The following is a 25,396-nucleotide window of genomic DNA, read 5'->3' as shown; positions in this document are numbered from 1 at the left end:
CAACTTAAATTATTCTTCAAAATAGTTACGCTTTTGATACTCAAAATCAAACGTAATAAAACTTTTTGATGTTTATTCACATCAATCATCAAAGAGTTAAACCTAAAAATGAACAAAAAGATACGTTTGTCAAGCTTAACTAATGAATAAATTACATTATAAGAAATAATAAAAAACAAAAAGCTGTGCGAAAGTTTGCAGTATAAATGTTTACAAAAACTTTTTCCAGGGGATTTTGTATTTTTCTATTTAAAAAAGCTTTTACAAAATCTTTTAAGCGTTAAATTAATACTTTGGCATTATTACACGTTTGACATTAATGGCTATTCTTTGCACATTCGAGTTCAAGACATAAAACGTTTTCTGCTTATCAAAAAACTTTTTTCTTACTTTTTTCATTTGTTGAAAAATGTATTTGCACCAAGTGCTTTTTTTTTACTTAAAGCTCACGACTATAAAAGTTTAAAGTGTTTCATTGTCTAGTTTATTTTAAATACCTATATATTTTAATTAAAGCGTGTTTTAAAAAACTGATCAGTTACAACAGAACTTTAATTATTGTTTTAGTTCGATAAAAGTGATCAATTGCAACAGTTAGTATAGTTACAATATTAAGTTTTAGCTTGAAGTAGCTGATATCAGAATTTTTTATTAAAAACAGTTAAAGTTTTGAAAACTTTAAAACATGCTTTTATTTCAACTGGTACTTAGGCTTTTTTAATCCAATGAATACATTTAATGTTTTTTGCAGCTCTTGGAAAAAATAAAACGACAGTCACTTAAATAAATTAATACAATGTAATAACTTTGTTTCAATTTAATACATATATGATTGTTAATCAGAATATTTTTAAAGATTTAAAAATGTTTTTATCATACTAGTTGCAGTAATAAAGTTAAAAACAAAATTTTGTTTTTACTTTAAAACTTACTTGAATATTTTCGGTATACTACCTTTTTAAAACTAAAAAGTTTTCAAGTCTATTGTCACGAAAATGATTACAAATATGTAAGACAGGTTGTGTAATTCACATGATTTATTTATTAATAGTTAACAGTAATTCAAAGATATTTAGTATGGTTTTGTACCACTTGCTTATTTTATGTTAAACTTTATTAGTATAAAACAAAACTACTTAGTAATTTCGTGTATGGTAAAAAAATAAAACAATGTTTTTGTGAAAAAAAAGCAGCCTTACTAAGTTTTAAAACTTTTAATTTTTGATTTAAAACTTTTAATCTTACGACAGAGCGTTCAATTTTATTTTATAAACTTAATACCATTCAATCCAGATTTTATAAAAATAATTTCATACTTACAACCTTCAAAAGTTTTTCTAAAATTATCATTTTATTGTTTGGAAGCTTTACATACTACTTCAACCGTAAAAAAGCTTTTTTTCGGTAACTGACAAAGCGTTAAGCAATCTTTTAGTTTTGGCATGCGTAGCTCGCTTTAGCGTGTTAGAACAGAAATTTATTAAATAATTCCAATATATATGATATTAAGTAACTGCTATATATAAAAAAAGAGGATTTAACTAGTTAAATATGTTTTATTTTTAATCTTAAATTAATATAATTTTTCAAACAATAACCTTTAGTGTCTTTTTAAAACGCTTTAATAAAAAAAGCTCTTATTGACAAGCGAAATCTAAGTCTTAGTTTTGAAAATCGCTTATTGAACATTTGAAAACAAACGGATAATTTTTTAAAAGACAAGTATTTTTGGACTGCGACAGTGGTAAGTTTAGAGTTTTTTTTCAATCGTATTGTCTATTTTTTCTTTTATTCTAAGCAATTTTTTAGAAAAAGACACGTATGTTGTTTTCAGGTATTGCTGATTAAAAGGCTTAGAGACAGATATTAACTTTAGTTTCTTTTAATCGATACTTGTTGTTTAGTTTGCAGGTATTTTTTTTATTTTTAACAAGTTAACTTTCATCGATTTGAATTATGTTTTTCTGAGAATTTTTATAAAATTTAAGCTAAAGCAGCTTTCTATTAACAACAGTTTTTTTGTTTGTACACTTTTACTTACGTCTTAGCATATATTTTTTATATTTTATTATATATGTTTACGTACTAAAACTCAATCAAGGAGTAGTTGTTTGTTAGTTCACTTGTTAAAACTATAAGTTGCAGTATTTTCTTATAAATCTTTCATAATTTACATTTAAAAAACTTATGTGGTTATGCATTTAGGACATTGGTCGGAAAATTGCGACATACAACTTAGCTAATGACATGCTGAACATTTTTAAAAAAATTGTTCTGAGTTTATGTAGTAAAGACCTACAGTTAGGCTCTTAAATTGATATCAGTAGTCAGTAACAATTTATTAATTTCAAGAATAACTACTTTCAAGAATAAACTTATGTAGAATGACCAGATTTCTGTTAAAAATCTACTGAAATATATAAGCCAGAATAGCTCTCGTTGCTTTTGGAGCAGGCGCAGTGGTCGATTGGGCCGGCTACAAGTTGTACGCTTATCTGTCTCCAAGGAGTCCACAGGTTTTAGGCTATCACTGTTTTAAAGCAACAACATTGACAACGAATATAATGTAGTCAATATATAGATGATTTAAAACTTGTGTAAATCTTTTGTTAAGTTTCTATTGAAAAAAATTCCAGCTTAAAAAATCTAGCACATTTTTTAGTTAATTTAAATTCAATTAATCAATTTGATAAAGTAAGTATAATTAAACTATAGTAATTACATTGAACATTTTTGAAGTAAAAATATATTTACTAGTTAATAAACAAAGCATAAAAATCATTTGTCTACATAGAATAGCATTTTATTATGGAATTTTAAAGCAACTTAGTAAACAGTTTCCCAGATCAAAAGTGAAACTTAAGTGGACTACTTTTATGTAATATCACTGTAAAAATTTAGTTTTAATTTTGTTTCAGCCGGCTTAAAGAGCTGCCCAGCTAAATGTGAAACTTTCTAAATGTAATTTTATTATGTAATAAATCGACATTTATTATTTAAAAGTTTAGCATACATGCATAACCAAACATATAAACAAAATTTTTAATAAACAATCTGAGCTTCTTTTCTTTCCCTTTTCTTCTTTTTTTTCAGAGGATGCACAGGAAACAGGAATGCAGTCAAAACACGTCCCTGATAAAGACATACAGTTAAGCTCTTAAATTGATAGTTACTAGTTACTAACAACTTACTAAACTTCAAGAATAACTACTTACAAGACTAAACATTATTACAATGGTTATAGATTGCTATTAAACGATTGTCAAAATATTTTGCACCAAAATGGCTCTCGTCAGTTTGGGAGCAGGCGTTGTGATAGGGTGGGCCGGTTACAAGTTGTACGTTTATCTGTTTAAAAGGAACCCACCAATTCAGGAGATCATTGTTTCCGAGCAAGCAACGTCGACAACGAATATAGTGTAGTTATTGTTAAGATACTTTAAATTTGAATTAAGTTTTTCTTAAGTTTCTACTGAAAAAATTTTTAGCTAATAAAAACTAGCATTTTTTTGTAGTTTATTTGAATAATTAGTTAGAATTTTCTACTGCTATAAAAAGTAAGTACCATGTTTTAAAAAAAAAAAAACCGGACAATCTTATATTTTATCAAGACCCGACGAAGAAAACAATGCTCAAGATTCTGGATCAAGAAGTTTAGTTATGTGGGCCGGTAACAAGGTTCTGAACAAAATCGCGGACTCGATTATAGTTAAACTGATTAAAGAATTCGGTGCAGAGGTGATTGAAGATTTGAAGCAAGTGTGGTAAGTTTTTATTTTTATTGATTTTTTTTGCTTGGTATCTTTTTTTGCTATAACATTTATCGTTTATGCTAATAAAAGTTCGACAATTTATTTTTAAAAGCTTAAATCATTAAAAATAACTATCGTATTAGTATGCTTAACACTTTACAAAGATCCCAGCATAATAGTAAAATCTAAACCACAAAATTTCCATATAAAGTGTTTTGTTAATTTTTAAAGTTTTATCTTTGCTGAAGTTTTAACACTTTGATTAAGTCCGGGGTCAGCAGTTTTTTTAAGGGAAACGGGCCAGTTTAACGTAACAAAACTCTTTGTCAGCAATATTAAAAGAACGAAATACTTTCTTGAACACAATACTTTTGAATAAGTTTATTTTTAAATATAGCAAACACATATACATGAAAATTCAAATTCAGACAACTCAAGTTCTTATTAAAATGTTTAAGAGACCATATTTCAAAAATAAAATACTTTTTTTAATAAAATAGTGGTTGTAGAACTGACTAATGAATTATGATGATAAAAAAAAACTATCAAAAATAATTCTAAAGTCTACTAAAAAAAATATGTTTTTAAGCTTATTTTAGCCATATCTAAAAATTTATATAAAATTTGGCAAGATTAAAAGTGATCTGTAGGTATTTATTAGACCTTGATGTGTATGTTTTCATTTTTCTCCGATAAACTTAATTTTTTAGATTTTAAACCTTTAATTATTTTTAAAGAAGTTAAATTGAACGAATTTTGAATAGTCGTACACCCAAAAAAAGATAAAATAGAGCAGTCTGTTTACAAGACAAAACAGTAAATTTATAAACTATTATAAAGTATTTAAATTGCTTATACTAAATTAATCAGATTTTAGCTGTAAAGTTCTTGCTAATTAAAACTTTTACTTGTTGCGTCAAATTTAGACTGTGAGCCGTAGTTTTCTGCCTCTTATTTAATTTGATTATATTTTAAATGTTTACAGTAGTTAATAACTTACCAATACTTAAATGATTATTTAAATAAAAATTTAAATAGCTTAGTAATTAAGTACGCATATATTTTACTTTTAAAATTAGGTAGATTATTACTTTTTTTTATAATTAAAGTTTTAAATAATGGTAATATTTTACTCTTAATCTTATAAATTTTTCTAAGCAATGAAAATTAAAAGGCATTACTGTGTGTCTAATATTTTATACTTATTAAAAGTTAAGCGTTTTCAAAACTCTTACATTTTTATATACGTAACCGTAAAATAATAACAACTAGTATCATTTGAAAAGGTCGTGTGAAAAAAATAACGGTTTAGTATCTGCATCAGTAGCTTTAGTCGGTTGTATAGTTGAGAAAGTCTTCAGCTTTGTCTGTGAACTTGGTAGTCGAGTTTTTAAAATACTATGTTCAGCTTGGTCTTTCATGAAGCCTTACATTTGTGAATTGCTCATCAGTGGCGGGTTGTTAGTTATTATATTGTATTTTTTACTAATAAGTAACTATTGATTAAATATATTTTAAGTAACAATATTATTACTTTCTTTAAAAAAAAAATGTTAATTTTTTTTCAAAACAACAACCTTGTTATAAACTTCTATGCTGTTTTGCTGAAATTAAATTAAATTTAAGAACAATTTATACGTTTCAGTATAAAAATTTGCATTCATTTTGGTATAAGATAAATCGTTTAAACGAAATAAGCTTAAAAAGCTTCAAAAAAAAGTAAAAGTCGCTCTGCAATGTTGATTTTTATTTTGTATAGACTAAGTGACAATATAAGTTACTTCAAGCATTAAAAGTTCTTTTGTTCAAGTAAGAAAGCATTGTTAAAGCTAGCAATTTTCTTAAATATATCATTTTAGCAATAGAAACAGATAAAATATCTTCTAAAGATTTGTATATATATATTTTTTAAACTCCATCATAATGATTATATTCCAAATATTTTTTTTACTATTTACTACATAACCAAAAATATTGAAAAATTACTTAAAACTCAAACACTATTCTCATTATTAGTTTTTTCTTAAAAAAAGAAAGCTTACTGTCTCTAAAAACAAATACTTAGTAAACAATTTCAAGTATGAACATTAACATTATTTAGTAAAAAGGTAAATATCAAATTACTAATTTTAATACAACCTGTAGATAGTCTATTTTTTATGTTTAAGTGAACTATACCTTTTTTTTCAAAGGTTTTGTGACAAAATTGTCTTTGCTTTTGGAGCAGGAGTTTTGATCGGGGTGGCCATTCACAAACTATACAGCTACCTGAAGAACTCCGGTTTAGGAAATCGTATCTGCAATTTTTTCGCCAGAATTTTTGAAGCGTTGCGTTCAACCTTTTTGAAAGTAAAGAGTTTTTTTCTGAGCTTGTTAGGTAACGGTGCGGGAGAAACGGATAATGATGACGTCGATTCTAGAAACAGCGGCACGAACCGCAACGAAACGGAAAACGGCCGACCGGTTAGAATTGCAGAAGTTGACGTCACCAGTAACTCATCTAGCGCCGCAAGCGATCGAAACGAAAGCCGTGTAGAGTTAACTGAAGGCGGCCAGCCGGTGAGAGCGGCTGATGATGACGTCACAAGCTCTTCTGGAAACAGCGCCGTTAGCCGTAACTTCTCGTCTGCGTCTAGTTCAATTATCAGGTTGAGAATTATCAGCTAATACTTACCTGATGAAGTTTTGCTGTGGAGTTTTGATAATAAATTGTACAAATATGTAGTTATTTTTTTATTCAAACTTTTAACCCTGCTTTGACAAGTGTTTATTTTTAATTATCTAAACAAAATTGTACGATATTTTTATATTTTTATAAGTTAAAAGTAAATTTAATAAGATACCGTTTGTGTTTTATTTAAATAATTGTTAAGAGATTTGTTATCTCTGTGTCTATTCTATTTGTGAATGTGAAATATAAAAACTTTCAGTAGTTTTCCTAGTTTTGAAAATAAACTTGTATATATATGCAATTGTTGTTTTATTTAGTTCAATAGTTTGATTTCAATAACTATTTATTGTTTGTTGGTTGTTTCTATAAGGGAGTGAAATCAAGTGTTGCAAGACTCGTAAATAACACTTTCCATATTAAAATTTTTAAGTAACATTTACAGATATATAGTTTTTGTTTTGTGCTTAGAGACTAGAATGAACCGCAAGTCTATTAACAACAGCCGTTATGAAACCGTTTGTATTCTGTCATGAAAACTGTCGTTAATGGTCATGTGGTTCAGTCTAGTGCATATTGCAAAAACACCTTTGCTTTGATGAAGACCGCCAAAATATTGCTAAAAACATGTTTTTAGTCTTTAAACATCAAAAAGTTTGGGACACAGTTTTAAACGTACTTTTTAATCAGATTAAGTCGTTTTAAATACCAAAAAAAAATATAATGCATTTAACATAAGCACAAATAAATTCATTTGAAAGTATTTAAGAAGTTTTTTCTACGTCGATGGTATTTAGTTCTTAACTGCTTCATTCGAGCATGAACTACTTTACTTAGGAACGTAATTATAAAAGTTTTATTGTCCATAAGTAAGAAAGTTTATTGAGAAAATTTGGAGATAGAGAACAAAGTTTTGCTTAAAATTTTTATAATAAAATATATAATAACGTTTATTTATTATAAAAAGGTGTATCGAAAAGTTTACTGTTAAGACTATTCTTATTTTAAGTTTTATTTGAATAAAAATAGTTTTAGAGTAAAATTCTATGAACATGTTTAAAAACACTAAAAGGCAAAAAGTGTTGTTGTGTAAACTATAGTTATAATATAAAGTTAATGATGTATTTGATCTTTAAATAACACTTTGAAAATTGTTTTATCTTAAAAAACTAATTTGTTAAGAAAATTAATAAAATAAAGTTATGTATAATAAAAAAGCGTTATCTTATAAAGTGAATTAAAAAAAATAATTTTTTACATAGATTTTTCTATTTTTAAACTATAAAGGATTATAAGATTTAAGTATTTTTCTCTTAAAAATTAGTTTTAAATTTGCTTTAATCTATAAATTAATTTGTTTGTTACTTTTTTATCAAAGTGTTTAATGATGTTTTTACTCAGTTTTGACTTTTGTTTGTGGCATTATCTCGAAAAAAAAAACTACTCAAAATTTCAATTAAACGATTTGTACTTTTAGTAAAATATAAAGTTTTATTGAGCTACTTTTTACAAAGGTAATTTATTTATAACTTCTCTCATCAATTAAATAGTGCAGTAAAGTACAACAGACAATGAGTTGAGAGCTAAGATTAAAAGTAATGAATTTCTTTAATCTTTATTGCTATTAAAGTTTATATTTATACTTTAAATACATTGTTGTTGTAGGTCTCGTGAAGACTTGCGACCAATTACATAACATGTGACTTTTTTTTCAAATAAAAATAAAAACATTTCTCTTGAAAAAATACTTAAATTGAAAAATTTTGCATAATAAAAAAACTTATTTTTGATTATTTATTAAATTTTTCTTTTTTCAATAAAACAAAACTAAAATTCTTTGAAGGTCGATTAGTTTATAAGTATCTGTTTAAATCTCTAATAACTAATTTAAATATTTTTTTTAAACAGTGATAGTTTAACTTTAATTTTGTAATTTTAGATTTTACGGAAATTTAAAAACAAAAGTTTTTCAGTTTCTATTTAACTACAAAAAAAAGCTTGTTTTTATATAAACTCCGCTACTTATTAACTATTCATAGCTAAACGACAATAAATAGGGCAATGTTTATCAAACACAATCAGAAATTTAAATTTAATGTTGTATAGTTTATGAATGAAATATTTAGAAAAAAAAACCTTTAACTCACTACAAATTTCTATAGGATGCATTTAGAAGTACTTAATAAGTTTTTTTAGTTTGATTTTGCAAGTAAATGCAAATACCTGATTTCTATTATAATTTTAAAAATTACCAAATATATCTATCATTTTGGAAACCATTTCTAGTATATCAACATTTTAAAATTTGTTCTTTTATTCAATCAGTTCGACGAGTTTAGTATAGCAACTAATAAAATATATAACAGGTTACACAGCTGTTTACACACTAAAAAAGGCGCAAAATATTATTAATCTTTAAGGGAAATTTAAGAAAACGTTTCAAGGTTTAAATCAAAATTAAATGCTTTCAAAATGTTGGCATAGCAACAATTCTAACAAATGTACTTTAAATTTCATCAAAAAACAATCAATAAATAGAATTACAGTTATTGCTGTAATAGAATAGTTTTGTTATAGTAGTGGAAAATATATTATTAATAGTTTTATGTTGATACACAATTAAATATTTCCTTTAGCAAATAGATAAACTATTTTGTGTTTTATTGAAAGTATATTAATAAACAATAAGTTTAATTTATATGATTTACTTATGTTAACTTTTGACTTAAAATTTGTTGGTATGGAGTGTAAAAAGGTGCACAAAGTAAACAAAAAATTTTAACAATAACAGATTGAAAAGATTGTTAGAATAGTCAGCTGATTATAATATTTTAGAGCAACAAAAAAAAATATTTTATAATTTTGTAAGTTTAGAAGTTTAAGTTGTGTAAAAGAAATTTTTTTATAATGTAAATTTATAGTTTTATTAAAAAATATTTAATATTTTATCTAAATAACTTAATAATAAAACATATTAAGAACTTAAAAACACACACAAAGTTTGCAGAATACCAAATATCTGTATAATATATTTTTAAAATTTTAGTACTGTAAAAGTATGTACGATGAAAAAGAAAAGATTATATAAAAGATTTTAGACAGACAAGCTTTTGAAAATTACTCACTTTTATTTATTATTTAACGAGAAACTTAATTTTCAAGTAAGTTGTTAGCAGCGTAGTGCTTGCTAAAAATTTTCAGTAGCTAGCCATGTTAGAAGGACTTGTGAAACGGTCTAATTGTTACGTCGCTACATACTAATTTGCTTATATAAACGCTCAAACATCAATACTTACGTGGGCCTGGCTAGCTCAGTCGGTAGAGCGTTGGACTTTTAATCCAACGGTCAGGGGTTCAAGTCCCCTGTCAGGCTCTATTCATACTTTTAAACCTTATTTATTAGATTATATATATTATAATTAAGAGTGTACTTTAATGCGAAATATTCATCTTAAATTTTTAAGTTTAATAAACACTGTAACTGTTTTAGAAACAAAATTACTAAAAAATAACAATTAGTGCCGAAAATGTAAAATACCTTCTTTTTTTTTTAATGAACTTTTTTTTTAAAACTTAATGCAATTATTTTACATATCAAAATCAATTAAAATGAGTAAATTTTTCTACAGTAATATTCTTTTGACTTGAAGATTTATCTTAGCGGTTTAAAATTTTGTACTGTACACTAAACAACTTATCTTGTACTATTAAATGCAGATAGAGTTAACAAAATACTTTAAAATAAACCCTCTGATTACCTTATTTAATGCCACTCTAAAAAAGAGGTGACTTAGGGCTCTTACTCAAAATAAAATAGGCGTTTTGGTTTTTAGAGTTTTTTGAAGTTTATAAAACAGTGGTGATTATTATTAAAAAAAATTAGTTTAGTCTGTATTTAAATTAATCCACAAAAATTAGCTTGATTAAAATGAGGTCCCGCCGAGACTTGAACTCGGATTACTGGATTCAAAGTCCAGTGTGATAACCATTACACCACGGGACCACTTATTTAAGAAATCGTTTAAGCGTTTATAAACTATCATAAGTGCTCATAAAACAAAACTAGCTCTACCAACTTTAAAAATTTGTAAGCTTTAAAGTATATTGCTTAAAGTGTTTTTTATTTTTAAGACTGACGCTTTTGAATTTTACTATGCAAAAATTTTCGGAAAAAAAAAATACTTGTTTGTTTTTTATATGTTCCACAATTTTTTATTTTATGTGCTTAAATAAAAATTTCAACGATTATTGTTTTTAAACTAGTTTTAATACTTTATACAACTTGACAGCTATTTTTAATCTAGAATCCGAAAAAAAAAAATTGACTTAAACAACTAAAGCATAAAAACTAATGCAAAGAAATTTAACTTAAGAACTAATCTTAACATACACAAATGTAGTTAAAAGAAAGCAATAGTTTAACGACAAGTTAAGTGTTTATTGAAAAATTTAATAGCTTGTTTGAACTGAAATCAAATGTTAGAATATTTGTTTATATCAATTTCAATCAAATTAATGTGTTGTTTTAAAACATGTTTTAAACTAGTTGTACTTCTTTTTAAGTTTTTATTCAGTTATTAAAAAATTCATAGCTTTGAATGCTTTTAAGTAACTTTTTATAGAAAACCAAACAAATGTTATTTATTTCTATAAAAAATTAGTTTACGCAACATGAGTTTACACAAAATAAGTTACAAAAAAAAACATTTACAGACAAAATAAAAATGTTTTTATTATTCGTAAAGTATCGTGTAACCATAAACAAAAAAAAACAACTATAAGATTTAAAACATAACTTGTGTATAAATAAAGCTTAAAAAAGGCTTTTACTTACTTATCAATTGTTACAGTTAAAATAAGTATTTTTACTTAAAACAATTTTTACTAATAAGTTAAATAGAGTTAGTTGTATTATCTTGATTGTAAACTTAATATACTTTCAACATCTTTACATTCTAGCTAAATCAATCAGCTTATAACAACAAAGCCTCTGTCGTTACGTCACTATGTTTAAAACTCTCCTTTATATACGCTCCAATACCATATATATCACGAGCCTGGCTAGCTCAGTCGGTAGAGCGTTAGACTTTTAATCCAACGGTCAGGGATTCAAGTCCCCTGCCAGGTTTTCCTTTATTATTGGTGATTTCTTAAGATATTTATATTGTCGTCGATTCTTATTTACTGCTGAATAAGTGGAACAACAAAAGTTAATGCTTTTTTGAAAGACTTAATCTTGTGTTGAAATATTTTGAGCTTTAAATCACGTTTTAAGCATTGAATATCAGTTTTATACACAAGTTGTATTTTATGTTTCGAAAATAGTTGCTTTAGTTTGTAATGTTATTTTACATCTATTGTACCAATTTTTAAAGATACAGCAAATATTGTTTTTGTACTCTTTTATTGAATTTTTGGTTTTAGAATAATTTTTAAAGCCCTTGTTTATGTATCCAACTGATCTATTTTCTTATACGAAAAAAAAACTACAAACCAAATATCTAGTATCACTGTATATATCTGCCACGTTTTCAAATGTACTTAAATTAAAAACAAAAAGTGTTTATTTCAGATTTACTTCTATTTATCAATGTTGATTAAAAAAGTAAGTTTTTTGTTAACGAAATATGTTGTATCAAATGTACTTAAATTAAGAACAAAAGAGTGTTCAATTCAGATATTTTCTATTTTTCAATGTTGATTAAAAAAGTAAGTTTTTGACAACGAATTATGTTGTAAACTTTAACTATTTTAAAACTTAGGGTAAACGTTTAATCATAGTTGGCAACTAGCTAAAATAAATAGTTCACAAGCACCTGCTATTTTTGTAATAAGCATCTAAAGTTAGAGTGTTATAAAATAACTTTGCTTATTAGATTGAATAGAACTTTTGATAATGTAACTTGGTACTATAAAAATTTATTTATTACTATAAAGAAACTAAAAGAAGTGGCAGCAGTGGAATTCGAACCCACGCCTCCGAAGAGACTGGAGCCTTAATCCAGCGCCTTAGACCGCTCGGCCATGCTACCAGCTGTCTGGTAACGAAATAACGGGTTTATAAACTTAGCGTTTACACACTGCTGATATTCATACATACAATCTACCAGTGAAAGAAAAACTTGTTGTGAAAACCTATTCCGTTGTTTCTTTTGTATTTTAGAATGATTTTGAATTAAATGAACTGACTTTGACATAGTTCTAAAAATCTGAGCAGATTTGCCCTTCAACTTGTATTCTAATAAGGTTTGATACATTAAGCATCTATTCTGAAAAATACGTAAAACAAATGCTTTTTTTATACTAAATCCATATTGCTTTGTTTACCAACAAATCTTTTAACGAAATTTTTACAGATAAAAATAAACCCTTTACTTTTCTTTTTTTCTTTTTAACAAATAATATTTATTAAGTTTCAAATGTAACTCACTTTTGTTCTGAAAATTACTTTCTTAAACGTTTTAGAAAAACTAAATACTTTTATAACGAAAGAATAAAAACTTTTATAAAGTTATAAACAAACATTGAAAATTAAGCGTATTTTTGATCCTTACAAAAAGAAACTCATCTTAAAATTGCTCAAATTTTTAGTTAAAACTAACTTTAAGTACAGTTAAAGTAGCTATAAAATGAAAAACTGGAAGTCAGACTTTTATAAAAGCTACAACAGCTATATTTTGTTTGTACTACATTACGCTCTTTTATATTAAGTTCTAATAGTTTTTACAAACACATATAATATATATTAAAGATTTTTCACTTTTAATATTCAAAACCGCTAAAATATTCATCTAAAACTTAGACTTTTAGTTATATGATGTGAATTGTTTTGAAAAACACTTTAAAAGAGTGAAAATTTATAAAACTATAAAAACATAAAACCAAAACTTATTGTATTTTTAAATAAAAAGATATAATTAAGTATTAAAGTTATATATGTATATAAACACAATGATCCAATGAATAAATAAATAAAAAAAAATTAAAAATTAAAGTAAATTAAAATTCAATACAAAAATATATATGAATAAAATTAATAATGCTTTTAATTTTCATCGTCGGCTTCGGTTTTTTTTAAAGTATTGATATCCCTTCTTTTAAGTCTTTTTTTTACAGTAGATCGCCGTTCGGCGCGATCATTTATAAGCAACTCCCACTCATCAGTTCTTATATTTTAGCTTTTTATGTCTCGCTTGCATACGTTCTCAAAACTTAGCTTTTGGGCGACCTCGGTTGCTTTTGGGGCGTTCAGTCACAATCCTGCAGATGGTAGCTTCATACCATTGGCTCATCAGCCAAACATTAACGGACCAAATTTCTGGATCTGCGGTGCCTCTCGTACTAAACAGAATTACTATCGCAACAACGCTAAAATAAATAAAAGTACTGTGCAAATTGTTTTTGTTATATATTCAAGCGGACTTGCTTCGTTAGGATCTGTACTACCAAGCCATTACCTTAGTTAAAATAAAATAAAGTTATTATATAAGTAGAAAATTTATGTACTTTTCAACAAAAAGCTTTACTTACTTTGAAAATTTGAAAGACAAATTGCAAAAGCCAATACAAGCCTTGTTTATCAACAAACTGATTTTTGAATAAACGAGCTAATAAATTCTGCATTGTAACGTGAAAAATTTTAGGTTTTTTTAGTTTTAATAAGCATTACTAAATTTAAAATTACCAAATATATTTTAATTAATTTGATGAAAAGATATTAAACTTAATTTAGGCTTCAGTTCATCAACGAAATGAATTTCTTGCTAAAAACTTTTAGGACAAGATTATTTGAAATGAGTTTTAAGAGACTTCTTTCAGCTGTTTATATATTTTTCCATTCTATTAATGTTTTAAGGCTTTCAACATAAACTTAATTAGAAATAGAAATAAGACTAGCTTGAGCTTACATTAGGAATACTTTTGATTATTTTAAACTTTTAGATTTTTATAAAGTCGTTGACTTAAATATTAAAAAACAATAAAAAATAAAGTTCTACAAATCAGTTCTTTAAATTGTCCTAGTATGTCAACAGCTTTTTTGTGATTATTTCGTGTTGATGTTGTATCCGTAAATACTTTACATATAATTAAACATCTCAAAAACTAATACTACAATAATAGTTTTTCCCATTAACTATCTTAAAACCAAACGATTAACATTGTATTTAAAAAGTGGTCAAGATTCATATTTACCAACCTTATCTAAGCTAACTAGACTTAAATCAAATTTAATTGTTACGTTATAATATATTTGCAATTATTTTGTATAGAAAATAGCTGTGTTATCAATTAATTGTTTTTGCTTTCTGGAGAAAAAAGCGAAAGTCTTTGAAGAAAAAACAACAAGCTTTTTTAGTAAATTGATTACATACAATAAAAAAGAGGGCTCGTCCGGGATTTGAACCCGGGACCTCTCGCACCCAAAGCGAGAATCATACCCCTAGACCAACGAGCCATCTGTCGACAACTGTAAACGCAAATTTATAAACAGCATTGTTACGTCACAATGGCTGCTCTTAGCGTAGCGTTTATATTGCTATATTGCTCATTGTAAGCGTGCGGTCCTATGGTGTAATGGTTAGCACACAGGACTCTGAATCCTGTGATCCGAGTTCAAGTCTCGGTAGGACCTTTTTTTATCTTTGCTAAAGTAAGTTTATAAATTAAAGTTTTATCCTTTTACTAACACATATAAATATATTAAAGTTGTTAACGAAGCTAACACTTCTAATTTGTACAATTTTTATAAAAGTAAATATACCAATAACTTTAAAAACAAGACTGAACATCTTATAAAGCGAAGTGAAATTATAGTTAGCATTAAAATAGACTGGTGCTTATTTAAAAAATATAACATTTTTAAACTTTTAAATATAGCCAACTGTTAAAAAATATCTAAAATTAGTTAACTAATATTTTTTAAACTAGATTTAGTATTTTTAAACAAATTTTATTGAAACTAACGTTTGTGCACAAGTTTGAATTATGTAAATTACTATCATATTTTTCATTATAAGAATTTTAAAAAACATCACTAAGTTTTTATTGATATTGCTAAAAACATATAACTTATCTTACGAAATTATTAAATATTGTTGCATATTTAAAACATGTAATATGCATATTTCAACACTATAAAAATACTAGTTATAAGTCGTTTCAATTTTTATAAAACTAATCTATAACTAATTTGTATTATAATTTCATTTTGATAAGTTAAATTTCATGCTGTTATATTATAAGTATATATACAAATAATAACAGTTGTAATACATAAGTAAACCTTAATCTAAAATCTTCTCGAGCTTAAAAAAAAATTTTAATAGTATTTATATTGAATGGTTTAGGTTAAATCTTATCAATCTGTTTTAAATTTTAAATTACACAAAAATTATCTACAATGAAAACTTTAAAAGCGATTTTTTTAATTAAAATCATTAACGTTAGATATGCTTTTTGTTTGATATACAAATACATTTTTTATTTGAGAAAGACTTGTTGGTAAAAAAAAATCTTTTTTTAATCATACAAAAATTTAAAACAGGCTGTGTTTTAAAAACGATAAAATAAATTATTATGATAAAACTTTGTTTTAAATCAAACTTCAAAAAAATAAATACCTAAACAGTGTTCAATTTTAACTATAAAATAACTACCTAAAATTTACTATTCGCGCTTGTATTTAGAGTTTGACTTTACTATATCTCCTAAACTATAAGTTTCGAAATATACTGTATTTCAAAAATAATATACTTAAAACAGTACAAGCTTATGGATTATATATAAAACATATAAATCATATATTTTTAGAAAATTTGAAATTATCATAGACTTGACAATTTTAATTTTTGAAAATAAAAAGCTTTGAAGTTAACGAAAATATTAAATTTAACTCTGAATTAATATTAGTAAACTGCTTTTAAATTTACATAAGCATACGAGTAAAAATATAAGTATTAATATAATCCATGAAAATTATTTAAAAAACTTTAAAATAAAACTTTAATTTAACAAAACAAAAACTATAAAATAAAAAAAATGACGTTTATAATCGAATGACAAGCTTAAAACAATGTTTTAAGGAAATATTGATGCAAAAACAAAGAACTTTTAAAAAACAAAATGTATCTAGTGCAAGAGAATTATAATCAAATACTTCCAATTTTTTTTTTTTAATTAAGCTACTAAAAAAATAGTAAAAGGTGGAGGTGCCGGGCATCGATCCCGGTACCTCTCGCATGCTAAGCGAGCGCTCTACCATCTGAGCTACACCCCCACGCATTTATTATGTGAAATTATCGTTTATAAACAGCTAATGTGACGAAATAATAGCGCGTAAGTGACAAACTAACACTCAATGTTTTAGCTTAATTGTGCGTCTAGTACAGCAGTATTGTTAGTTATAATTATTAACGACAAGTAGATTTCAAAAATATTATTTAGCACAAAAACTAAGCATAAGTTTATTTTTGAAATTTAGGGACTGTAAATCAAAATATAAGAAAAAAAAAGTTTAAGAAAACTTTTACGCAAACGTCTTAGTTTTTCTATTTACTGTTGTAATTATTAAACTAACTGCATTTTACAATATTTTAAAGCAAACATCTAATAAGTTGTTAATTTAATTTTTTAGATTTTTTCAGAGCAACTTTTTTTAATAAAAAAATTCAGTTAATTACACCAACAAAAATTTACACTTAGTTTAATACTTACAACAGTATGAACTACACAGTAAATAGAAAAATTAAGACGTTTGCGTACTTTGTAAACAGTGAAACTTACTTATTGCTCACGTATTAATAATACGTATTAGAATTTTAAACAGTATACCGATTTAAGACAAAAAATACATCTGAACCCAGGGTGGTCATGGCCACAACGTGAAGTACTAACCACTATACGATTACAGCGAAATGTTCCTACACCGGGAATCGAACCCGGGCCGCCTGGGTGAAAGCCAGTAATCCTAACCACTGGACATGTAGGACTTAATTAAAGAGCGCTTCTTGCGTTTATAAACTAATAAAAGCGCATTGTGACAATAAAGCTATGAAATTTAGTTCAGCGAAGCTAGTTTAGCACAATTGTAAATGAGAACTTATTTTTACATTGGTAATCATCTAATTTGTTTTTAAAATATTACGGTAGGTTACAAATATGGACGGTTTAAAACCTAAAGTACAGTCCAACTTCCATAAAATATTTAAACAGTTATAAATTTCTTTAACAAAGTATAATCTAAATAAAGCTTTTTTACACTTGAAATAAATTAAATCAATTTACAAATATGATTTTGTTAGTTATTTATGCTTTTCTTACTTTATAGATCGCAACAAAAGTTCTCGACTTAATGATAAGGAGAATGATCAATTCAAATTTTTAGATTTTATTAACAAAACAATGTTTCTTTGAACTGAATCGAACGAGATCATCAGTTAAACAAAATCTTACTCAAATTCAAACGAAGGTTTCTGCTTATAAATTTAACTGAAGCGTGCTTATTTTTGACTATTAAAACAACTTTTTGTCTACTTACTTAATAAAGCACATAAATAAATGTATTTATTTAAAAATTTTCATATCTATTTATAATGTATTGTATATTCAGAACATTATTTTAATACTTTTAATGTTAAGTATAAAAATAATAAAACTATTTACTTTTAGTATATAAAACATTTAACCTAAATTTCAAATGCAAGAGGGTATATTTATTGTATTTTGAAATTATAATGTTAACAAAATAAATAGTGATCTGGCATTATTAGTTTTTTCTAAGCATAAGTTGTACGAATTAAAATTTAAGATTTATGAAGTAAAAATTAAAAGATCAAACATAAACATATTCTTATAAAAAAGTTTATTAGTTGTAAAAAATATTTAACTTTAAGAGATCTATTATAACTTTAAAAACTTATCTTAACTTTTTAAAACCTACTTAAAACATACTCCCTTTTTAATTCGATAAACAAGCTTCACCAAAAACAAAACACAGTACTTGCTTTCAGAACATGAATTTTTTAATTCCATATCATTGAGGTAGTTTAAATTCACTATTCGCGCTTGTATTTAGAGTTTGGCTTTAATATGTTTCAAAACTGTATTTCAAAAATAATATACTTATAACTGTACAAGCTTAAGGATTATATATAAAACATTTACATCATATATTTTTAGAAAATTTGAAATTATCATAGACTTGACAACTTTAAACCTGGAAAATAAATTTACTACTAAAAGCTACTAAACTTTGAAGTTAACGAAAATATTAAATGTCAATCTGAATTAATATTAGTAAACTGCTTTAAAATTTGCATAAGCATACGAGTAGAAATATAAGTATTAATATAATCCATGAAAGTTATTTAAAAAACTATAAAATAAAACTTTAATTTAAACAAATGATGTTTAAAATCGAATAAAAAGATTAAAACAATGTTTTAAGAAAATATTGATGCAAAAACAAAGAACTTTTAAAAAACAAAATGTATCTAGTGCAAGAGAATTATAACCAAATGCTTCCAAAATTATTTTATTTTAATTAAGCTACTAAAAAAATAATAAGACGTGGAGGTGCCGGGCATCGATCCCGGTACCTCTCGCATGCTAAGCGAGCGCTCTACCATCTGAGCTACACCCCCAAACATGTAAGGCGTGAAATTATTGTTTATAAACATCTAATATGACGCAATAATAGCGCGTTAGTGACAAACTAGCATTCAATGTTTTAGCTTAATGGTGCGTCTAGTACAGCAGTAATGTTAATTTTCAATTATTTACGACAAGTAGATTTCAAAAATATTATTTAGCACAAAAACTAAGCACAAGTTTAGTTTTGAAATTTAGGGACTGTAAATCAAAATATAAGAAAAAAAAATTTAACAAAACTTTAACGCAAACGTCTATTTACTTTGCAATTTTTCTATTTACTGTGTAGTTCATACTGTTGTAAGTATTAAACTAACTGCAGTTTACAATATTTTAAAGCAAAAATCTAATAAGTTGTTAATTTAATTTTTTAAATTTTTTCACAGTAACTTTTTTTAATAAAAAAATTCAGTTAATTACACCGACAAAAATTTACATTTAGTTTCATACTTACAACATTATGAACTACACAGTAAATAGAAAAACTAAGACGTTTGCGAACTTTGTAAACAGAGAAATTTACTTATTGCTTACGTATTAGTAAGTATCAGTGGCGTCGCGTAGTATTTTTGTTAGGGGGTGCTGCAGATTAAGTTGTCAACTTAAAAAAATCCCCTAATTTGAAACTCTGAAATATAACTGAAGGAGTTAGAATGAAATAGGGAAACTTTTGAGTTAAAAGTCTTTTAAATGCTTCTTGTTATGAATATAAAAAAAAACATGATATACTTCAAAATATATATTTTATACTTTTATACTTAATTTCGAATGAGGAATTTGTTTAAAAGTACTTTATGAAGGAAATAGATTACTATGTTGCTAAAAATTTTTATCATAATACAGTACATAAGTTTACAATATATCATACATTGATAAAAAGTTTGTGTGTATTAACATAACTTAATTATATAAGCAAAATTATTTTTTTTTTACAGATTAAAAAATTAATTATTTTTAATGTATAAATAACTTCTTACAATACAACTTTTAAAAAGATTTAAAAACTACGTATTTAACTATTTAAGCATCAATGGTTTTATAAACAAAAAAAGAAAATATTTTTAGCAAAATAAAATTACGGATCAAAAAATATCATTAATAACTTTTTTGTAGATTATAAAGTTAACTCAAAAAGTAAAGAAACTTTTAATGCAGCTAAAAACAAATTGCTTTAAACAGTAACTTTGTTTCTTTTGAGTTACCTACTTATTTTTCACTAGTAAAAAATAACATTATAATTGAAAAAAAAATCACACTAGAAGGAATTTTCTTTTGAAACTTTTACAATGCAACACAAAGGTCTTGAAAAAGTTATAAATATTACAGCAGTAAAAAAAAATATTCTTAAAATAATTTTAAATACTAAAAAAAATTAAATAAAATTCTACTTACTTTTTGAAACATATTAATTTAAAATCACTTATAAAAAACTAAAAAGCAAAATTTAGTCAGAATTAGCTTTCAATATAGATAATAAACAAATAAAGCAAAATTTGTTTAAAAGGTCTTTGTTTGCAAACTAAATAACTACAAGTTGAAAAATAACCTTAAAAAGTTTTTATCTAGGATCAAAAAATTATTATCTAAACCAAATAACTTTTACTAAAAACATAATTAAAGTTAAGTCAGAATTAGTTTTAATATACAAAATTAACAAACAAAGCAAAATCTATGTGATAGTTCACAATTTGTTGACTAACAAAATTAAAATTTGTAAAATAACCTATAAGCATTAGCATCTAATTAATTAAATACAAACTACAAACATATAATGTATCTGAAAAAAAAAAGTTTAGTCAAAATTAGAATTCAGAACAGAGAATTAAAAATAAAGTAAAATATTTTTAGTAGTTCACTATTTGCAAACTATAAAAATTAAAAGTTTTAAAGTAACATATAAACTTTAATACTTAACAACAATAAATATTAATCAAAAACACAAAACAAAATTCTATCTTTTTTTTAGAAAATTAAAAAAAAATTACACACTATATTAATAAAAAAAACTCTTCATTCTCATTATTTAAGTGCTATAGTTGTTACAAAATCTGATATTTATTATAAATACCTGAAAAGTAAATATATAAAAAAGCTCTAAAAATTTCTCCTTTGCTAAAGCAATGTTTCAAATACATCTTAGCTCTAAAGACTTTAAGTTATAAAGCTAATACTTTAGTTAAAACTGCAATAATCTTTGTAAACATAATAACTTTTTCCTCATAATATCTTTTCTATTTTAAGTAACAAACACATTTATAAAATATAATAATATTTTTATATAGTTCAAACTTTTAGCTTAGTTATATAATAAACTTCAAACCTGTTGATGTATACTCTTCGTATTGAAATATCTGGTGTGGGTCTGCTGTTTTTCAACTTGAACTTTTCAACTTCAGACAAAGCATCTATATCAAGGCGTTTAAGCTGGTCCACAGTCCATTCACTATAATTTGTAGTTTGCATGTTGTTTTTTTTTTATAACAACCTAAAGAATTCATTATGTTGAACTATTTGTGAAAATTTTTACACGGTACTGATATTTTAAAGCTGATATTATTATTTTTTTCAATGTGAAAAGTATTTTGTAATACATAAGTAACGCTTTCATATAATTTCTAATGTTAATTTTTGTTATAAAAAATGATAGACCCCCTATGTCCTTAACAAACTTTCTATATACTTTTATATACCTTAAATAATTTTTTCATTTAAAATAAACAGATGAAACTTGTTAGTTTTAATACAGGTTGATATAAGTTTAACTATGAGAATTGTCTTTTGTTGTGTAAGTAAGTTTATCTAAAAACTTTAATGTACTTGTCTAAAAAATCAAATTGGAGATAAAAAATTAGTTTGATTTTGTTAAGAAAGTTTGTACTTCCCTCTCATTATAAAATTTTAGTGCTCTCCAACTTTAATTAACTATTTGTCATAATTCAATTAAAAGAGCAATTTAAAACAATGTATAGTTTTCTTAAAAGTCTACAAAATAAGCTCAAGCTGTATAAACTTCTTTTATAAATGCTTTAATATCAATTTAAATTTCATGTCAAACCATACAGAGATCATGGAGTGGTATCAGAGTTCTTGTAATTTTCATTAATCAAATAAATGCTTAAAATAAAACTAAGGCAACAACAGGTTCTTTATGTAAGGAATTAAAAAAAAAAACTATTTCACTATATCTAACCTTTTCCTTTATTTTCAGCAAATCTTAACAAAGTTTTTTAGCAAAATAATTAAGATTTTTTTAATTTTTAAAGTTTTTAGTTTAAAATATTTTTTTATATCTTTCATCATAATATTGTTCTAAAAATTTTTACACTAAGTTGAGAAAACTTAAGGTTTTAGTTCTCAACTTGAAAACTTTTATTTTTTAGGCAAATTTTATTATCAATATAAAGCAGTTACATTTAAAACTTGCATGTAACTTGTTAGCCACATATTGCTTATTGCAATACTAAAAATTATCTAAAAACAAAATTATTTATATTTAAAAGAAATTCAATTATTTTATGTAAATAAGATAGGTAGCCTTTGTTTTCTTTTACTTTATGGTAATCAGGAATAGAAAATTATAATATATGAAAAAAAAAATTCAATGACCATTTTTTAAAGAATTATCAATAAAACACACACAAATTTCTTGAGTTTTTAAATTTTTTTAATAATGTCCTTTAAAAACTTGTTACAACTTTTGGCTTATATAGTTTTTTATTGTATATGTGTTGACCACTGGGTTTTGATCTTGCAACTTTCACCTCAAAAACTAAACTTTACTTTCACTGTATTCAAGTTGTTTACATCTAGTAGTTGTTTCAATGTTAATGTTCAAAAACTAGTTAACAGTGTATTCATATTCACTATATTCTATATATTCAGTTTATTTCACACAGCGCTGCATTGAATGCAGCTCTAAAAATTGTATAGGAAATTTGTATATGTTTAAAATGCAGCACCCACAGTTTTAGCTTGCAGCGCCAGCCATTTAACGAATATTTGAAAATTGAATGTAAAATTTGAAAAACTAACAAATTTATCTTAAGTTCAATGAAAAAAAGCAGGAAAACTGAAATAGAGGGAAATTTTCTTTTTTCTTCTTTTTTTTTTTAATAGGTGGGACTGCAGCTCCAGTGTGCCACCCCACGCGACGCCCCTGGTAAGTATTAGAAATAAGATTTTTAAACAGTATACCGATTTAAAACAAAAATACATTTGAAACATAAAGAAAGTTCATGTTAATGTTTTAGCATGAATTAACCAGTCTAGCTAAAATGTGAGGCATTAGTTACAAAAGAACAAAAACTAAACTTTCGAGTTTAAAAGCAAAAACAAAAGCAGCAAATAAGGTAAACTTAGTATACAATTATTAATTACTAACCTGCATGGATTTATTTGCAGGGTTTTCTTATGAAATTAGCTTCATGCTTTTCATTACAAATTTTTCCTACATCACCATCATACGTTATCGTCAAGTTGCAGCAATATAAGTTTAAACCTCCTTTTTCAAACAACGACGTTTGCCTTAAAAAATTGACGGTAATTAAACAAAACCTAAGTAAATACAAAGAAAACTTGAATTTTGTTTATAGCAGGAGTTAAACTCAGCTAGAGTTCAGTTTAAATTTTAAACCTTATATCGAAATGTTCAGAATGAAAAAAAAGCATGTAATAGACAAAAAAAGAAGTACTAAATACTGAAAAATATTTACATCAAAACAAAAATTTTGACAGTATAACTAATTTCTATTAAATCTATTATTAATAAATTGACCTTTTGTACCAAAACAAGAGGCGGCAAAAATAAATAACAAATGTAATTGAAGAAAAATGAGTTGAAGCAATATATTCAGTTTTCATGTCAAATAACAATCAAAAAACTAACTTTAAAAGTAAAAAATAATAAAGTACACAGAGTTCAGCTAAAATCCGTTCACAAATTCAAGCGTTCATTAAAAAAATATAATCAAAAATGTTATAAAATATATTCACTACTAGTTTTATTTATATAGAAATAGTACAAAAATACTTTATTGTCAAGCTACAATGTTCAGTTAAATAAAAATTGAAGCATACTTTGAATACCTTTTTTAAAAACAAAAATCACAATTATCAGAAAATAAAAATCATAAAGTAATTAAGGAAAAAGTTGTATAAAGGGGTAAAAAGGCTAGGCACCACCGAGATTCGAACTCGGGATCTCCTGTTTACTAGACAGGCGCTTTAACCAACTAAGCCATGGCGCCGCACATTCGATGAGAAAAGTTGCGCTATATATAATCAATTAAATTCTTATGCTTTCCGTAAGTTAACGGCAGTTTTTATTTTTAGTTTTATTATTATTAACAAGTTAAAAAAAATTTTAATCGACTAGTTTTCTTAATAATATTCTTAAGCACTAATATTTTGATATAACACTTTTTTATCTAATTTACGCAGATAATTTTTTTTTGTCTAGTTAAAATTATTTTTATAGTTTAATAAAAAACGTTTATATAAGTTGACAATTTACCTATTTATCTACTAAACAATTACAAAAGTTTCGTTGACAAAAAAGTTAAAAATTGTAAAAAAAACTGCATAATGTTTAATTATTGAACATAGCTTATATGACGTAACCATATAGATTTATTTATAACAAATCTAACTTTAAACTTTTTAAAACAATTTGTTGCCTACAAAACTGTTTTTTTTTTGAAAAGCTCACAACAAATATATGTGTTGTTACAAAATTGAATTGTTGGTAAAACAGCTTGAATTCAGAAACAAATTAAATAAATTATCATAATTTGGAATTTAAAAAAAACGTCTTAATTTGTAGTTAACCTTTGCTTTTAAAAATCGAAAGCTAACTTAATTAAAATAGTTAACAATAAACCAAAAATCTTTTAACTTTTTTTTAAAATGAAGAAACACATTATATTAAACTTAGAACGATCTTACAAACTTAAAAATAAAATACAAAGTCTCGGCATGGAACTTAAAGATAAAGCGAAATGTTTTTTATCAAAAAGCGCTGCGAGCAGGATTTGAACCTACGCGGGGAGACCCCAATGGATTTCAAGTCCATCGCCTTAACCACTCGGCCATCGCAGCTTACGATTGATCACGTAAATATGTGTTTATATTTTAAAGCATTACAACAAGCGGCACGTCATAAGTAGCACAAACTATTTGACATGATATAATAGTAGTTTAGTTGCAAAACAATGAAATGTTATGTACCAGGGGCGTAGCGTGGGGAGGGACGCTGGCGCATGCGTGCCACCCAAAAAATAAAAATAAAGAAGTAAAAAAAAATGTAATATCTTTATTCTTTATTGTTTAT

At 25.2% G+C, this 25,396-nt stretch overlaps 1 protein-coding gene and 10 non-coding genes across 12 annotated transcripts; 3 read left to right on the top strand and 8 right to left on the bottom strand.

Annotated features, from left to right (window-relative positions):
* The first annotated feature begins 3,054 nt into the window (after nt 1-3,054).
* On the top strand, nt 3,055-6,501 carry LOC145842426 (uncharacterized). 2 transcript variants are annotated; one of them, XM_082949870.1, is made up of 5 exons: nt 3,055-3,148; nt 3,245-3,419; nt 3,612-3,764; nt 5,039-5,209; nt 5,945-6,501. In XM_082949870.1, the coding sequence occupies exons 2-5, from the start codon at nt 3,283-3,285 to the stop codon at nt 6,417-6,419; spliced, it is 936 nt and encodes a 311-aa protein (XP_082805996.1). In that variant the 5' UTR covers nt 3,055-3,148; nt 3,245-3,282; the 3' UTR covers nt 6,420-6,501. The 2 variants fall into 2 exon arrangements, with proteins under 2 accessions (XP_082805996.1, XP_082805994.1); XM_082949868.1 differs by having other exon boundaries at nt 5,039-5,212.
* Nucleotides 6,502-9,720: 3,219 nt separating this feature from the next.
* On the top strand, nt 9,721-9,793 carry Trnak-uuu (transfer RNA lysine (anticodon UUU)). The gene has a single exon. It is a non-coding gene; the product is annotated as a tRNA-Lys (tRNA).
* A 558-nt stretch (nt 9,794-10,351) lies between these two features.
* Nucleotides 10,352-10,423, bottom strand: Trnaq-uug (transfer RNA glutamine (anticodon UUG)). Its single transcript has one exon. It is a non-coding gene; the product is annotated as a tRNA-Gln (tRNA).
* A 1,947-nt stretch (nt 10,424-12,370) lies between these two features.
* Nucleotides 12,371-12,452, bottom strand: Trnal-aag (transfer RNA leucine (anticodon AAG)). Its single transcript has one exon. It is a non-coding gene; the product is annotated as a tRNA-Leu (tRNA).
* Nucleotides 12,453-14,803: 2,351 nt separating this feature from the next.
* Nucleotides 14,804-14,875, bottom strand: Trnap-ugg (transfer RNA proline (anticodon UGG)). Its single transcript has one exon. It is a non-coding gene; the product is annotated as a tRNA-Pro (tRNA).
* A 105-nt stretch (nt 14,876-14,980) lies between these two features.
* On the top strand, nt 14,981-15,052 carry Trnaq-cug (transfer RNA glutamine (anticodon CUG)). The gene has a single exon. It is a non-coding gene; the product is annotated as a tRNA-Gln (tRNA).
* A 1,571-nt stretch (nt 15,053-16,623) lies between these two features.
* Nucleotides 16,624-16,696, bottom strand: Trnaa-agc (transfer RNA alanine (anticodon AGC)). The gene has a single exon. It is a non-coding gene; the product is annotated as a tRNA-Ala (tRNA).
* A 640-nt stretch (nt 16,697-17,336) lies between these two features.
* Trnae-uuc (transfer RNA glutamic acid (anticodon UUC)) lies at nt 17,337-17,407 on the bottom strand. Its single transcript has one exon. It is a non-coding gene; the product is annotated as a tRNA-Glu (tRNA).
* A 1,581-nt stretch (nt 17,408-18,988) lies between these two features.
* Trnaa-agc (transfer RNA alanine (anticodon AGC)) lies at nt 18,989-19,061 on the bottom strand. Its single transcript has one exon. It is a non-coding gene; the product is annotated as a tRNA-Ala (tRNA).
* Nucleotides 19,062-24,240: 5,179 nt separating this feature from the next.
* Nucleotides 24,241-24,314, bottom strand: Trnat-agu (transfer RNA threonine (anticodon AGU)). The gene has a single exon. It is a non-coding gene; the product is annotated as a tRNA-Thr (tRNA).
* A 768-nt stretch (nt 24,315-25,082) lies between these two features.
* On the bottom strand, nt 25,083-25,164 carry Trnas-uga (transfer RNA serine (anticodon UGA)). The gene has a single exon. It is a non-coding gene; the product is annotated as a tRNA-Ser (tRNA).
* Nucleotides 25,165-25,396: the final 232 nt, after the last annotated feature.

This window comes from Thalia democratica, chromosome 8 (genome assembly GCF_965202585.1).
Source record: "Thalia democratica chromosome 8, ktThaDemo2.hap1.1, whole genome shotgun sequence".
Classification (NCBI taxonomy): domain Eukaryota; kingdom Metazoa; phylum Chordata; class Thaliacea; order Salpida; family Salpidae; genus Thalia; species Thalia democratica.
Note: the sequence above shows the minus strand (reverse complement) of the source record. Positions and strands in the feature narration are given on the sequence as shown.

What these genes read in the sequence shown, in the direction of transcription:
- LOC145842426 (XM_082949868.1), top strand. Translation starts at nt 3,283, where the DNA reads ATGGCTCTCGTCAGTTTGGGAGCAGGCGTTGTGATAGGGTGGGCCGGT. An exon ending in GAAGATTTGAAGCAAGTGTG is followed by an intron (nt 3,765 to 5,038) that starts GTAAGTTTTTAT and finishes TCATTTGAAAAG; the next exon opens with GTCGTGTGAAAAAAATAACG. An exon ending in TTGCTCATCAGTGGCGGGTT is followed by an intron (nt 5,213 to 5,944) that starts GTTAGTTATTAT and finishes TTTTTTTCAAAG; the next exon opens with GTTTTGTGACAAAATTGTCT.